The following is a 16,739-nucleotide window of genomic DNA, read 5'->3' as shown; positions in this document are numbered from 1 at the left end:
GGGACAGGCCCTGTTACAGATTTCTTTACCTTTGGCCTACCACCTCAGCATTGTGCTAGACTGTGGCCAGCCACTGTGACTGGTTTTTTTGTTTGGTTGTGGTTTTTTCGAAGTCCCAAGTCCTGGATTTCTCAAGCCCTTTAATGCTACAATTTACAGAGGAACACAGGCCTGTGTTTATTTGCTAGGCTGCTCCTTCGGGTTCAGACATCTGAAGATTCATTATTATTTGCTAGAGGACTTAGTCAATAGTAAAAATTGTTTCCTAATTTTCCTGCAGAAGTTTCTAGTGACTGTGTGAATGGGTTGCCAGTCTCTTTTCCATTTGTTAGTTAGAAGCTTTCAGGTTTGATAAACAGATTTAGTGAACTTGACAGTTCTCCCCTCCTAACTTCTCATCCTTAGTCTCAGCACTTTGTGTAGAGGGCCTGAGTTCTACTAGCTCCACACTATGAATAGAGAAACTGAGGCACAGAGAACCAATGCACCAAAAGGAACAGCAGAGCAAGAATGGAGCCTGTGAGTTGAATGCAATGTTTTTTGGTATCATTCTTAAGGGTGATTCAGCTAGCCAGGTTAGTTAAGACTTGCATCAGCTCGTCTGGTAGCCATTCAGAGATCTCTAAAATTATCTGATGGCCTGTCGCCAGGCTTATCTTAAACTGAATAGGCTTTCCTCTCAACAATCTTCTCTGCTACTCTGAAAAGCCAGTTCCTCCCAAGCAAACCATTAAAAAAGAGAACCCAGAAAGGCTCCTTGCACAAGCATATTTACTGGGGGTAGTATTAAAAAAAAAAAAAACAAAACAAAATCAACCAAGAAAGCAAAAACAGCAAAAAGCCCAGCAACCACAAAAGCCTGGCGTCTTTGTGGTCTCAGCTCAAGCCCATCACCAGGGCTGTAGTATCTGGGGCCCGCTCTGGAAGCACTGGAAGCAGTGGGCAGCCTGATAATAGCCACTGTGGGACAGCTGTAGTAGCTGTGCCCAGTGCCAGGCTGCTCCTAATCTCCCCAGTGCCAAAAGTCCATCTGAGCCAGCCCATGCAGCACAGGCCCTCTCTCCCCTGTGCCTCTCTGCTAATCTGCAGCTGCACATGTGCCATGGCTGAGCTGGGAAGTGCCTCGGGCTGTTAACAGGCCTGGGGCTTCTTGGGGCTGAGCAGGGACAGGCCTGCAACTAAATCTACACAGAAACAAGCCACTTCTAGGCCGGGTTTGGGATAAAGTCAGACTTAGAGGTTCACAGAAGTGCAGGTGGGGAGGAGGGGGAAAAGAAGCCCAAACCCACATCCGCTTCACAAAGCATCTCAGCTACCTGGTGTCATGTGCCAGAATTTTTAAGACTCTATAAGGAAGCACTTCAGAGGAGGCACATGATTCTAGGGAGCTATTTTCAGCAAGGGGAAAAACCCCTATTGAGTGATTGCATATTTCTTTCACTTCCCTTTTTTCCCTTTCCTTGTGAGATGTGCTCAGCAAAATATTTATTGCTGAAATTACTTTGTTGTATTTTTCAGATAGTGAGTTAGCACCTTCAGCCTCTTCCTAAACTATGTCTATTGTGAATACATTGCATATTTTAAATTGTATTTATTTAGTATTTATTACTGACATTGTGTCAAGGCAGCTCCCATTCAGAATGCAGCAGCTGAATTTACAACTCAGATCTGCATTACTGCTCTTAGCTAAGAATGGTTGGGGAAAACCAGTATGAAATGTGCATAAATAAACTGAGATTTGCTTTTAAAGTAAATGACCAAATAACCTTTTTAGAATTTGTTTAGGGAACTGTAGAAGATATTCAAAGTCATTGTGGGAAATATTGACAATGTGGCAATGCAACAGAACATTTTGTGTGTCTTCCTGGGTAAACTGAATGGCTTAGAGAATATTTATATTTTAGAAAATTATAAAATGATTGTGTTTTAAGGAAAAAAAAATGAATCTACCTGAATTTAAAGTCTTCCTTTTATTGCTCCCTACTGAGTATGCTCACAGCATGGCAGACGATGACGGATGTTTGCTCTCTACTTATTTACAATGCCTTTCTGGTGCTGAACTCTGTGTTAGTAGCAGTTGTCTGTTCCTTCATTGGCTGGTGGGAGAAGTGGAAGTCATCAAGTGGAGGGGAAGCCTGGAATAAGCTGATTTTCCTTCTGGAACCATATGGAAGCTCAGAAAACCCTTATCTCTAGCAGCGCATAAAGTGGTAGTTATGTTCGGTGAGTCAAGCCCTTTCACTGTCACCATTTTATGCTCAATAGTTTAAGGTGCCTTCCTAATTATAGTTCTTTTCCCATCCTTAAAAGGAACACTTGCAAGGCAGTGACAGTCATTTGGCATGTAATGAAACTGCTCTAAGCTTTCAGAAGCCATTTCATCCTGGGTTTCTGCTGCTCAGTGATACTGGTCCTGGTTATCAGCAGCCAAACATGACTGTGCTGTGTTTTGTTCTGCCTCACATCATTTCCTTTAGCACAGTGAGATGTTTCACCCAGGGAGTGTTACAGTTCACTTCAGAGAACTTCAGTGAAATAGGGTTTTCACCTCTAGCATTTTCCTGGCAAGTTCTGAAGTACATCTGAGATATAAGAAATTAAGAAGTATTAGAAATGCTGTATTTCTTAATGTCAGGAAATGAGGAGAGAGAGGGAGAGAGAAAGAGCATCTGTACAAGTTAGTCACAAGATAATTCAAGTTTTGGCTAAAAATGGTGGATTCTTTAACTATTTAAAGACCTTGTATCACTGAGAGTAGTATTATTTTTATGTGTTACAAAGTATTTTTTGTTACTGTTCCTGTTCCACTCCTTCATGCAGTCAAACATCAGGAATGATGCTTGTTTAGTAAACTGGAGTTTGCCTTGCAATGCACTGAATGTTGTGATTATAGGATGCTCCTGCTCACAAGTTGTTACCGTTTTTATTATGGGTGTTGTCCTCTATGAGTCATATGATGCTAAAATTTAAATTATGTGGCAGAAGCACATGTGCTTAATAAATTAAGATCACTCACTTTGGGCTATAATCTCTACATATGCACATATATTTGTATATATATTATGTCTAATATAAAATAATGAAACACAAACAGAATATGCACATATATTCATGCACCACACTGCTGCACAGAGAACTGGGAAGGCGTGCATGTGACAATGCTGCTTTCCAAGCCACCCAGTGGTGCACCTGTGCTGTTGTACCTGTCCCCAGCAGTAAAGAGGCCCTTGGATCCTGGTGCAGAGCCTGGGGCTGGCTACTCCCCTGGCTGGCTGAGTGACAGTCCCTCGGGTATAAAAGGGCCCCTGGGGCGGGCTGTGCTGGGTGCAGCTGATAGAGCAGCAGGCAGAGGGTTTGTTCTGGGGAGCTGGAGAGCCTGGGCGAGGTTGTAGCCACCACCAACAGGTCTGAGACACACAAAATGCGTGAAATTGTGCACCTGCAGATTGGCCAGTGTGGGAACCAAATTGGAGCCAAGGTAAGGTCTCTCTTCAATGCTGATCATTAGTAGTAAATCAGAGGTAGCAGGTCACACATCATCAATGGATGGGGAATTCTGGGGGGACAGTTACCTTGTAACTTCGTGGTGGGAAGCATGGCATGTTAGCAGGGAACATGAGTATTTTGGTATGAAAGGCAAGAGCTGGATGTGCTCCTGATGCAAAGTTTAATGTTCATTTGCAATAAACGTGGTCCAGTGATTATAAGTACACCAGAGCATTCCTGCTGGGACTTCTGTTCCCAGGGGGAACTCACATACTCTGCAAGATACTGGAGCAACTGACGGAGCCAGTAATTCCAGGGCTGTGAGATTGTGTTGCTGGTACTTTAGTTCAGCCATGTGCCAGCAGCACTGCCACATTTTATTCTTAAGTATCACAGAATCATACAATGGTTTGTGTTGGAAGGGGTCTTATAATATGGGATCATCTTAATCAATGGCATAACTTGTTAGAGTGTAGAATGAAACAAAGTGTCACTGGCCTCCTGTGAGAGACAGATATCATTTGGAGTATTTTTGCGTAGCTCAAACGCTGGCATGCTGTGACACAGACACAGGGAGTAGTCACTATTGCTGACTTTCTGGGCTAGGAGTAAAAAAAAAAAAAAAAAAAAAAGACCCTCAATTACTATGCTGTGTGATGTCCATGCTTTTTTTTATTTTTTTTTTTTTTAATTGATAAGTAGGAAGTTGTCCAAAGATTATCTATTTTGGGCTGGGAGGCTTTTTAAGACATGGGATAATTGAGGGATTGATCTGTTGTGTTCTCCCTTTCTCCCACCCCTAACTTTGATTCCTTTTAATGGATCATGAAGCATGGAACCTGCACCAGTTGGCAGTGGTGGGTTAGACTGGATGCTGACCCAGAAGACCTTTAATACTAGAATAGCCTGGTCATTACAGTGGGTGGGTGTGTCTGCATGAACACTGCTGTGGCTGCTGCCCAGATAAGAGCCCAGCACAAGAGCACATCCATATGAGTGTCAAGATAGGACATTTAGGACCAGCAGCTGTTTGTGGAAAGCCTTGCTCATGTACAAATTTGCCTGTGCCAGCTTTGCAATGCTATGGTCCCATCTGTGCATTACAGGACTTAAAGCAACTCTCCCTAATCCATATCCTCACTAAGGCTTTCTTAAGCTCATACCAAGTAGTAACTGTTATTTAAACTCTTAAACATCAATTTTCTTTTACTGTAAAGAGAAGAAATTGAGGGCCTCCATCTATTAGTGCATAGGTCATAGCTAAGCAGCATAAATGGTCTGCTAAACTTTTCCCTCAAATTTATTTGGGAGGGGTAGAGAAGGATCCCTGTTCTGATCTGCTAAGTAAACAGCAAAGCATCCCCTGCTTCAGGCACAGTTCCCAGGGCTGGTGCCGAACATGTTGTGTTGAACATAAATAAATAATTCTCAGTGTGTTGTACCTCTTTCCTTTTGCAGTTCTGGGAGGTGCTTGGAGAGGAACATGGGATCGACATCACTGGGAACTACCGTGGGGATTCACCACTGCAGCTGGAGCGAATTAATGTGTACTTCAATGAGGCTTATTGTAAGTGCTCAGCAGAGCCAGCAGGGAGGGTAAAATAAGTAATTAAAAAACCCACAAAAAGCCTAAACCACTCTAGGTGGATGGGACTTTCCAGAGTGGATTGTAAGCCTGTTTCTTTGACCACTAGCAGTAATTATTTGCATTCATTTTGTTTTGTTCCAGCCCATAAATACGTGCCCCGTTCCATCCTGGTGGACCTTGAGCCTGGGACGATGGACAGTGTCCGGTCCAGCAAAATTGGCCCCCTCTTTCGACCTGACAACTTTATCCATGGTATGTACAGCACACTGCCAGCAAACTGACTGCAGGCAAGTGTCCCGAGGGCCTTGGGCATCCTTTAAAAATTCTCCTGTTAACTTTGTGGTTGTTCTTTCTGTAATTCTGTTCACAGGTAATTCAGGTGCTGGCAACAACTGGGCCAAGGGCCATTACACAGAGGGTGCTGAACTGATTGAAAACGTCATGGACGTGGTCAGGAATGAGTGTGAGAGCTGTGACTGCCTTCAGGGATTCCAGCTCATCCATTCCCTTGGCGGTGGCACAGGCTCAGGCATGGGGACACTCCTCATCAACAAGATCAGAGAGGAATATCCCGACAGGATCATGAACACCTTCAGCGTTGTGCCCTCACCCAAGGTATCTGACACAGTGGTGGAGCCATACAACGCCATCCTCTCCATCCACCAGCTGATAGAGAACACAGATGAAACCTTTTGCATTGACAATGAAGCTCTGTATGATATATGCTTCAGGACATTAAAGCTCACCAACCCCACCTATGGGGACCTCAACCACTTGGTGTCCCTAACGATGAGCGGCGTCACCACCTCGCTGCGTTTCCCTGGCCAGCTGAATGCAGATCTACGGAAGCTGGCGGTGAACATGGTGCCCTTTCCTCGCTTGCACTTCTTCATGCCCGGCTTTGCCCCGCTGACAGCTCGGGGCAGCCAGCAGTACCGGGCCCTGACGGTGCCAGAGCTCACCCAGCAGATGTTCGATGCCCGGAACATGATGGCAGCCTGCGACCCCCGCCGTGGGCGCTACCTCACCGTCGCCTGCATCTTCAGGGGCAGAATGTCCACCAGGGAAGTGGATGAGCAGCTGCTGTCTGTCCAGACCAAGAACAGCTCCTACTTTGTGGAGTGGATCCCTAACAACGTGAAAGTGGCCGTGTGTGACATCCCACCGCGAGGGCTGAAGATGGCAGCCACGTTTATTGGCAATAACACAGCCATCCAGGAGCTCTTCATCAGGGTGTCTGAACAATTCTCGGCCATGTTCAGAAGGAAAGCCTTTCTCCACTGGTACACAGGGGAAGGCATGGATGAGATGGAGTTTTCTGAAGCAGAAGGTAACACCAATGACCTCGTGTCCGAGTACCAGCAGTACCAGGATGCCACTGCAGATGTGGAGGAATTTGAAGAGGTAGAAGTGGAAGCAGAAGCCAAGCCAGAAAAGGAAGCAGAGTAAAAAGTATCAAAACATTCTCTGAATGAGCCCATTCACATTCACTAAAGACAAAGCAATAGCCATCATACCCAAAATAACACATTTCTTTGGAACTTTTTCTCTGCATCTGGCCAAATATATCTGATTTTACAACACACTGCTATTGAAATTAATGTCAGCTCTGCTTGACTGTCTTAAACAACTGTTGACACCGAATCTCTCCCAAAACCAATCCACTATGAAGACACATTATCTCATACCAGTCTTTCCTGTAAATGGATTCACTTTTAGGATATAATCACCAGATACTGAATGTACTATACAGCCGCTGTGCCTGTGTATATAGATCAGGATCATAAGCAATAGCAAAATATGCTGTCAGCTCATCACATTTATTTATTCTCAGGTAAACAGTCCCTGCTGATTGTGAACTTGTTACTGTTTTAGGAACATGTGCACATCTCTAAGGCCTGCAAAGGCAGTGACTCTTTTATCACTCCACAGACTGATATGGATCTGCAGAAACAACAGGGGGCAAGTGACTGAATATGCACATTCTTATAAGTAGTCTAATTGTTCTATCACATTGCTGGCTTATATTATTGCAGAGCTTTATTCATTATCATAGTGTGATTTGTTTCTATTTCTAACTATTGGTTTAGTTACATTAGCACACTAAGTTGTGACACTGTGTAAAAGTTTTGGTGTGGTATTTTTTTTCCCTAGGTACTAACTACTGTAAATTTTTTTCCTAACATTCAGTACAACAAAAATGACATAGAATGGTTTGTAGTTTATTAATATAAATTCTATGGCAGTCACTAAAACAAAACTGTATTTTGCCTTTGGTGAAAAACATTTCTTACCATCACAGCTGCCTACTTAACAATGTATTTATAATATTATTTTAAATAAAGATCATATACCATTCTATGAAAGTTTTATACTTGAAACATTTGATAGACAAACCCCCATAGTTCATTTGTGCAAGAACTAACTTTGAATGATATTAATTATACTCTTAGATGAAAAGGTTTGTTGTACTCTGAAGAAAGTAATGCTTCATGTTTGAGTTCAGTCTTGGTGAAGGAAACTGAAGCCAGCTGTCCTGTGTAGTGGGACAATGTCATTCCTGCTATGAGGATACACAGCAGCAGGAAAATGCAGAAATTTCCCCCAAAACCACACAGCCTGAAGTGCATCTTCCCAGCCAAGAGAAGTGTTCCCCTCCATCCCTGACTCCCAGGGAACGTGTGTCCCTCTCCCTCTTCTCCCTGTCTTGACAAAGTGTTAATGAGGATAAACAATTCAGATTCCCCTGTTTCCTTCTCCATTTCTTACATGACACCAGGTCTCCCAATTCCTGATTCACTGCCTCACACTTGGAGATTAGATCCTCAGCAGCACACCCATGGCAAAATTGTCCTGCTTCCAGTTTTCAAAACTATATGCTATATTCTCTGTTAATACAGATTTTAGCCAGGATTTTTTTCAAAGTAATCATTACAATGTAGTAGGCAGTAAAGTTTTAAAAAAACAATCAAATCTCTCACTCATTTATGTACCTGAAACATCAGCATGAAACTCAAAAAGAGATTTGGCTTAAAAATAAACAGTGTTGCTACTAAATGTCCAGACTGTACTAAAGGCAGTCTTTTAACAAAACTGAAAAATAAATGTCTCTGCAGAACAGAAACTTTGTTTCAAGAGGAACAACACTTTCCACACATTCAGAAATTACATTTATTAATGTAATGTATACATATATTAATGTCAATTTACATACAGAGCCAAGTTCTACAGTTCATGTGATGACATTACACTGCAGTCTTGAGCTTGTCTACAGCTTTGCAGTTTGCTGTTATTCACCACAAATCAGCTCCTACAAGAGATTAAAAATACAAGTTATTCGATTAAAAAATGTGTACAAGGTACACTTCAAACAAAAGGTAATATTTAATCTTAGATCAGTTATAGAAGTTGTTTTATCCAGAACAGAAACTATTTCAGCTGCTTGTGATGTATGGACTGGCACAAATAAAGTTATAAGCAGCATCGGTCTCACAGAGAGCAGAAAACCCATACAACGGATTTGCTGATCAGGGGAAGGAGCAGTTCAGAGAGGCTATCTGCTGGCTTAGCAAGTATCAAACGTGTGAATACCATAGAGAAACCTGTGACCATCACTACAGAGCCCCAACTGTTCTGTGGAAGCCCATGAAAAATCTGACCAAACCCCAAGGAGTTCAGTGCGGGGCTTGGCAGACAGTACATCTCACCTCACTAATGACATTAGGCTGTTTCCCACCTCACACGCAATCAGGTCACAGACACCTGCGCACGTTCGCACCGCAGCAATCCCCTCCACTCCCATGCCTGGAAATCCAGCCGATTATCTCCAGATATTGGGGATTAATGGACTCAGCAGTTACAGACCCTCGCTAACGCCACTCCTGCACTACAGAGCTCGAGCCACGCACCCAGCCCACCCCACCCGCTTACATTTCAGTCCTTTTTGGGTTTCACCGTTTTCACCGTGGCCACCGCTGCCTTCTCCGCCTCCGCTTTGTACTGCGGCTTCATGGCGGCCCGCACAGCCTGGGCGCAGATCTGCGAGTAGCGGATGTAGCTGCGGCCGGGGGGACACAGGGCGGTGAGACCCGGGCCCGGCCCCAAACCCGCGTTCCCCCCGCGCCGCTGTGACCCCGCCAGGCGCCCCCTGCCAGCCCCTCGCCCCAGCCCTGTCGCGGGTTTGTCGCGACAGCAGTACCTGAGCCCGGCCTGTCGCCAATACGCCACCATGGTTGCGGCTCCGCGCGGCAAGGTCAGCGCGCGCCGCAAGGGACGTGCCCGTCGGCCAATCAGTGAGCGCGAACGGCTCACGCGCGCCGCCGTTCACGGGCTCGCGCCTCCAGCAGTGACCAATCAGAGCGCTCCATTCCGCGGCGCGGCTCCCGCCCTTTCCGCCTGCCGCGCCCCTGGCTCGCCCCGCCCCTTCCCGTGGGCCCGGGCGGCCCCGCGGCCGTGAGGGGCAGTGGGTGGGGCCATGGCCGCACCGCGCTGTGCCCGGGTTCCTCACGACTGTGCCCGGCAACATCCGTGAGGGAAAGGTGTGTGCCCTTCCCGGTATGGCAGGGGCCCGCCTCCGGCCTACCGGGGCCTGCCTGGCTGTCAAAACCACGAGACTCGGTGCGAAACGAAACGAGTGGTTCAGAGCTGGTAATTTGCCGAAAATACATTAGAGGTCGATTACGTAAAGAACATAAATTAAAGGCCAAGGTTTCTGTGAAGCTCGTGACTAGTTATAGAGCACTTGTGTTAGTTACCATCAACTCCCTCCTCAGTAATCCTGTTGTAATCTAAGCATCCAAGCAAGTAGATAAAAGGGTGTGTTTTGCACCTAAATCTGTTCTTGCCGGTCTGTGCTATCACTTTTTGGGTTTTTTTTCGAGATAAGACACTAAAAAAAACCCCGTTTTACAAGAATGTGGAGCCAGTGATTTTTAAAACAGGCTGTGTTCATTTTGGAGCTGGTCTGTGCGTGGCTAAGCTGTGACAATTCTGTCCTGTCAGACACGGTGCCTTGCCATGGGTTTCCTTTGGACGTTGATACAAACACCTGAAATTCAATCATTTGCTCTAAACAAATCCATGAAAGACAACATAATAAATTAGAAACTATCAACACAAAGAAAAAACAGTCAATTTCCCACATATCATAAGCAAAAAGTATTAGAATATTCAAATCATGTTTGATATGTCAGCAATTTGGTCCTAACCTAATGTTCATTTAAATAATTATGAAAAAATACTTAAGGAGGTTAACTATTGTCTTTTTAAGAAATCCTTGCACTTTTGTTTCCTTACTTCCTTTCATCCAAAGTCAAAGAATTTTTAAAGCACAGAATAATTTTCACCTTTATTAGAGATCTCATTTAGTCCAGAACCATTGCAATTAACAATCCACACAATTTACTCAGGGAAGAACCACCAGAACAAAAAGAACAACTGTCCACCAGATACATCAGTCTGTCTTCAGCATACAATCACAATATCTGGACCACTGACCGATTTTGTTTTTATTTTTTAACTGTTAAACAACTCTGCTCCTATAAAATTCTGGGTTAGTTTCTTAAACAGACATATTGCAATTGTTCCTACTTAATTTTAAAGAAATAACTAGTGTAAACGAGGCAGAAAACAATACTTACTTGCACTTGTTTTCTTCTTTATTTTTGTGTCAAATGTATTCTAATTTTTGACAGATGTGGCATATTGGAGCAAAGCTTTCCACTTTGCATAAATTAAATAAATTAAAAAATATTTGTTATGTCAAACATGTTTCTGCACTTTTAGAACAGAAAGGTGCCAGTGATATTGAAAGGAAATATATTTGGTTTTGAAGCCGCAGTGATAACGATAATAAAAAGATACAAGACAGCACCAAAGATTTTGGGAAGCCCCTCTGTGCTAAGCAGCACATTTGATGCAAGACAAGTAACTGCAGTACTTACATAAACTGAGAAAGGGGATGTTACATGCAAATGCTTCTTTAATGGGAACACCTGATGGTTTGATAGATAAAAATAATTAGCACTAAGATTATTTAAAGCCTCATGGGCAGCCCAGGCCACATAGATGGCTTGGCAGAGAAAAATCATGCCAGTTGAGGTGGACATTTTTCTCCAGCTACATGCCCCTGTATTCCTGCCCCACAGCTTCTCTCCCTAACCCATTTCTCACCTCCTTTTTGCTCCACAATTTTCTTTTCCCACCACACCTTCTCTCTCTGTACCTGCCTGTGAAGTGCCTCTGCCTGCAATTCTGTCAAGGTAACTCAGATATAAACTCATAATGGAGACATAGAACCTGGATGCAATTATTTACACATTTAGCTCTATTTACTATTTGTTGGTCTTGATAGATAAAAATTCATCATGAACTGAAAAAGCTAAACCTTTGAGAGAGGTCTGCTGAGGCAGACTGGATATCAATCAGTGATGGAAACTGTGATCTACAAAAATTCCAGAATAAATATTCATGTTTATGCAGCTGTTACAAGGCACCGTTATAGATTTGTATGACCTATTCTCATGCCCAGTTTAGATGCCAGGAGATATTTTGTAAAACCCTAAACTTTCCTCAGGTTAAAATTTTCTGAGAGAGAAAAAGAAGAGAGAGCAGGTAAAGGAGAGAAATTTAGAAGGACAGAGAGAGGTTGCAGAGAGAAGGGGATAAGTTAGGAGGGTTAGATGCAGAGATCAAGAGAAGCTGCTGCGGTGCGATTAGCAACATCCAGAAATGTGAGCGTGGACAGGTCTGGGGGAACTGAGGATGTGAGGGACATGTCCAAAGAGACTGAGGGAGTGAGGGAAGAAGCATCTTGAAAGCTGAGATTGGAGACATCCAGAAAAGGTGTAGAGATGAGATTGGAAACATCCTCAGGAGCTGAAGAAGATAATCCAGAGGAGCGCTGAAACATGAAATAATTAAAATCGGTGAGGTCTAGAGATTCTGACGAGGTGGAGGAGCTGTACTCGGAGACACCTGGTGAGGATGGAGGGATTGTACAGGAAAAGTCCAGGGAAGCTGAGGAGGCGAGACTGGAAACATCTGTGGAGGATGAAGAAGTGAGACTGGAGAGGTCTAGAGAGAGTGAAGAAGTAGGGCTGGAGAAATCTGTGGATAGAGAGGTGACACTTGAGAGATCTAAAGAGATTGAAGAACTGTCGCCAGACTGATCCAGAGAGCCTGATGAAGTGAGACTTGATAGGTCCAGTGAAACTGAGGAGGAGAAACTGGAGCGCTCCCAGGAATCTGAAGAGGTGAGACTGGAGAGCTCTAAGGAAATTGAAGAGGAGGTACTGGAGAAGTCTGAGGAGAATGAAGACGTGAGACTTGAAAGGTCCAGAGAGGATGAAGAAGTGAGACTGGAGAATTCCACAGAGGATGAAGAGCTCAGACTGGATAAATCCAATGAATCTGAAAAGGGGATTTTAAAGAGTTCCAAGGAGGCTAAAGTCTTGACACTGGAGGGGTCCAGGGAGGCCAAAAAAGTGAGACCAAGTAGGTCCAGGTAGGTTGAAGAGATGACACTGAAAAGCCAAATAAATCCCCAACATGATGGGTGTTAAATCAGGAGTATTTTAAACAAAAGATTTCTATCACACCAAAACAAAAAGACAGCATGAGCCCAAAACTATTTTTTCAGAAAATAATGATTCAAACTGTGTGCTTGGTCCTTAAGTAGTTTATCTTTTGGTGCAGAAATGCTCCAGTAATAGGAGCCCAAAGAATTATTGAGAACATTGTGCCTTTCCGGGGACCGGTAGAGAATCACACATACAGTTGCAGACATTTTTCTCTCCTGGCATGTCTGTCCTTGTTTAACAAGATTTATTTTTCTGTGTACCATGTGCATGATTTGGAAGCTAACAATGTGCTAAACTCATTCTTGTATTCAGATAAAAAGAGGTCTTATTTTGTTACCTTTCTTTTATACCTCTGGATATAAAACCTGTATAGTAACAATATATTTATTTTTTTAATTTATGCTAGTTTGAATTGTTTAATAAAAATACTGTAAAGAGAAGTTGTGATAGAAGGCAGACATGATTAAAAAGGGAACAGAACAGCTTAAATTTCAGTTCAAAAAGGTGCATCTAATTATAGTGTGAGTAGATCAAGAGCCTGATCCACAGCTGCCTTCTCTCGTCTCCAGACTGCACTGCAAAGCTCAGAGCACTCAAACCTGCAGCTGCCTCCCCAGCCAGGCACAGGAAGGCACAAAAATCTCTTCACTCATCACAAGCACATTTTATGGAGCAAGAAAGTGCAAGATACAGGTACAGGAAGCTGCAGGTGAACACACCCCAGCTTCGCCCATGTTCTTACACAACCATGGCCAGATGAGTGTGTAATGGATTTAACATAATCACCATGGGTGCAACTCCCACCCAGGTCACCTCTTAACTGAAGCAGGTGTCTGCTGAACAGCCACTGAACTTGAATGGTGTCTCACTATGCAAACATTAAAATCCTGGGGATTTCGCACAATGCAAAAATTCCCACACTAAAAAGAGCTGCTTATATACCATTGATGACATCCCCAAAAGTTCTTGAATATATTTAACATTTAGAGATAATGCTTCTGTAATTTAAGGGCTGTTGCGACATGGTTGCAATTCTTTCAAGAGCACAATGTTTATAGATCAAAAGGCAAAACAAATTACTTTTTCCAAACATGCATAATTTATGATAAAGTGACAAGTTTGCTTGCTGCCCTGTATGTTTAATAAAACATAAAAGTAATTAACCCCTTAAGAATCCCTTGCTATCTAAAGCCACTAATTTTGTCACTATCTTTAATCTCAAAGGTTTCTCAAGTGCATTTTACAGGGGAGAACAAATATTTTTTATAAAAGGCAAATTAAAATAAAAAGCCGGCATCCAACAGGCTATAAATTCATCTTTTCATTGAGTTCTTTCTGTCCTAATTTAAAATAATAAAGTATTGCACTTTTTCCTATGAAATAACACTATCAAGGAACATGGAATTACAGTCACCTTTGTACAAAATGCAGAGGTCAGTAACAATGTTTCCTACCTTGGGTAGCTGTGGATTTACCTCCTTTCTCTGCCTGGGTAAGCCATACTGGGCTGTGCTGGTAAAGCTCTGCTGTTCTCTCTGCTGCTGACCCTAATCTGCTGCACAGCCGCTGGAAATGATGCCATGCTGATGACAATACAGGTCATCTCCTGGTAAATCTCCTGTCTGAGCACAGCACTGCCCAGAGTGCCAGCAAACACCTCACTGAAATCAGCTCTAATCTTTATCTTAAGATTCAGCTCTGTGCTGTTTCCTGTTACAGGACAGTATTCTCAAGGCTAGTTGATGGAGCAGATGAAGATATTAATTTTTAACTTTTGGACACCTGGATTCAAAGTAAAAATAATTTTGCAGTGCCATCCAAGTCTCTGCTGTCCATTCTACAAAATCTGGCATAAATAGCCTGAGGAGAGACCCAGGATCTGCAGAGCACAATTCAGGTACACTCAAGCTTTAAAAATCTTGTGCATTACTTCCTCTTTTCATGTGTTTAGTAACTTCTGTTACTTTTTAAATGTATTTAAAATAAAATAGCATGATGATGTAAGGTATTTTGTCCACAGCTGGTGCTCATGGTCTTCCTAAGGTAAGCAATTAGTTCAGCTTAGCTGTAACATGCAGCTTTACCTGCAGAATAATTCAGTTCTACAGCAACATGTAAAGCAAAGCTATAGGGTTATTTAAAATAGAAATTAACAGGTCCTGTGCAAGAGAAAGAGCAACCCCCACTTTAAGAAATGGAAGGATTCTATAGTGACTCACTGCTTCCACACAAGCTCTTTATCAGCATTCTTCAGTTCTTCCAAAAGCATGACCCTCAACAGGTTTCTGACCCTCCCTTTGAACCAATGCTGTCAGGGCCAGGAGATTGGCAATGTTGCAGTTATCACACAGTGGGTGCTCACATTTACTATATATGACATTTATTGGAAATATAAATGCAAGTACAGACCACAAGAGACAGATCAGCAATGTTGTAGGAAATGGTGGTTACAATTTTTCTGCTTTTTTTGAAGCAAACCCCTGGCTGGCACTTGAAGTTCACTGCTGTGGCTGAGCAGGTGCTGACACCCATTGGTGGGTAGGGATCCATCAACCCTCAGCACCGATTTGTTCACATCACATTCCTCCACCTCTGCCCCTCCACTTCCCGTGCCCCTTGCCTTTTTCCTTTATTTCTTCTTTCCTTCTGGTCCTTCAGTTCTGTTCCTCCAGCTGTAGCCTTTCTCTTCCCCACCTCCTCCATTCCTCCCAGCCCCTCACAGTGGTGTGGTGCATTCATCCACAGCAACCCACACTCCCTGCACTGAATCTGAACACAAATCTCAGCCCAAGCAGATTGAAAATCTTTCCACAGGATGGATTCTCCACAGCAAACTGTGAAATCTTGGTGCGAGTTACAGCCAGATTTTGCAGAAAAGCAGTTATTAAGAAGCAAGAAAGCAGCTGTGAATGTGCATTTTAGGATATGCATTTCAAGAAAAGAAGCCACTTACTCCAGGGATTTCTTCACCTTCACCCCTCTCATTTTAGATTATTCACCTTATAGTTCTAAAACACAAATAGACCAGAAAGTTTGAGGAATTAGCCAGAATTGAAACAAAATTTTATTTAAAAAGCGCCACGTACAGAAAGCCATACTCTGACAGAATGAGAATGCAGGCATATAAATAAAATAGAAGAAAGAAATTTATTATCTTTCAAGAAGTTGTTGAATGCCTGTAAAACTTAAAAGGTTTTTTTTTCAGTGCAAGGCCAAACTGTGAGTTCTACTATGCAGTCCTTAGTGCAGAAAAATTTGGAAATGAAAAAACTGACTTCAGAATATCAAATTATGCTAATGGCTGAGCAAACATATAAAATGAGTTTCAAGCTAAGTATTTTTATCAGAAATGATGGTACAGTTTTTCAGAAGTTTCACACACTTTTAAAATTGAAATGTTATTTCAGTTGTAATAATCTCCTGTAAAAGTATGGCAAACCTCAATGACTTGAATTAGTAAGGTAGTCTCAAACAATTTCTGTTTAGAAAAATATTCTATTTAGAACAGTTAATTTTTAAAAGTTATATATCTATATTTCTGTTTTCTTCCCCCAGCACAAACCTTACAGAAGTGTTCTCGTTTGTTAAAATAAGCTCTGGTTCTCTATATAGCAGATGCTACTTCATAGGCAATTTGATAGAACAGAAATGGCATGCAAAATCAAATATGCTGGGCTGGGTGACATTACAGTTCATAAAGGCCAAGAGGGTCTTGAAATCACTTGTAAACTTAGAATCAAAATTCCAGAAAAAAACCTTGGGCACCAAAATACCACCATCAGCTACTTCTGGGCTGTGCCTTTGCGTTTTTCTGTTCACACCGAAGGAGCCTGGTGGGACAGGGAGGTGCCCAGGACAACCGGCAGCGGGGCACACACACAGTCTGGCACACACACACAGTCTGACACACACACAGTCTGACACACACACACAGAGCCTGCACACACAGCCTGGCACAAACACACAGAGTCTGGCACACACACAGTCTGGCACACACACACAGAGCCTGCACACACAGCCTGGCACAAACACACAGAGTCTGGCACACACACAGTCTGATACACACACACAGAGCCTGCACACAC

The 16,739-nt window shown here is 43.0% G+C and overlaps 2 protein-coding genes across 3 annotated transcripts; one reads left to right on the top strand and one right to left on the bottom strand.

The window, feature by feature from the left end:
- The first annotated feature begins 1,619 nt into the window (after positions 1-1,619).
- Positions 1,620-8,042, top strand: TUBB1 (tubulin beta 1 class VI). 2 transcript variants are annotated; one of them, XM_015647447.3, is made up of 4 exons: positions 1,620-2,223; positions 4,945-5,053; positions 5,216-5,326; positions 5,445-7,818. In XM_015647447.3, exons 3-4 carry the CDS (start codon positions 5,266-5,268, stop codon positions 6,521-6,523), a joined length of 1,140 nt encoding a protein of 379 aa, XP_015502933.1. In that variant the 5' UTR covers positions 1,620-2,223; positions 4,945-5,053; positions 5,216-5,265; the 3' UTR covers positions 6,524-7,818. The 2 variants fall into 2 exon arrangements, with proteins under 2 accessions (XP_015502933.1, XP_015502932.1); XM_015647446.3 differs by lacking the exon at positions 1,620-2,223 and adding an exon at positions 3,303-3,478 and having other exon boundaries at positions 5,445-8,042.
- Positions 8,043-8,226: 184 nt separating this feature from the next.
- Positions 8,227-9,406, bottom strand: ATP5F1E (ATP synthase F1 subunit epsilon). Its single transcript, XM_015647451.2, has 3 exons — positions 9,273-9,406; positions 9,005-9,131; positions 8,227-8,384 (listed from the first exon to the last, which is right to left on the bottom strand). The coding sequence occupies exons 1-2, from the start codon at positions 9,302-9,304 to the stop codon at positions 9,008-9,010; spliced, it is 156 nt and encodes a 51-aa protein (XP_015502937.1). The 5' UTR covers positions 9,305-9,406; the 3' UTR covers positions 8,227-8,384; positions 9,005-9,007.
- Positions 9,407-16,739: the final 7,333 nt, after the last annotated feature.

The sequence above is a fragment of the Parus major genome, chromosome 20 (assembly GCF_001522545.3).
Source record: "Parus major isolate Abel chromosome 20, Parus_major1.1, whole genome shotgun sequence".
In the NCBI taxonomy this organism is placed as follows: domain Eukaryota; kingdom Metazoa; phylum Chordata; class Aves; order Passeriformes; family Paridae; genus Parus; species Parus major.
This window is presented reverse-complemented; position numbering and strand designations above follow the sequence as displayed.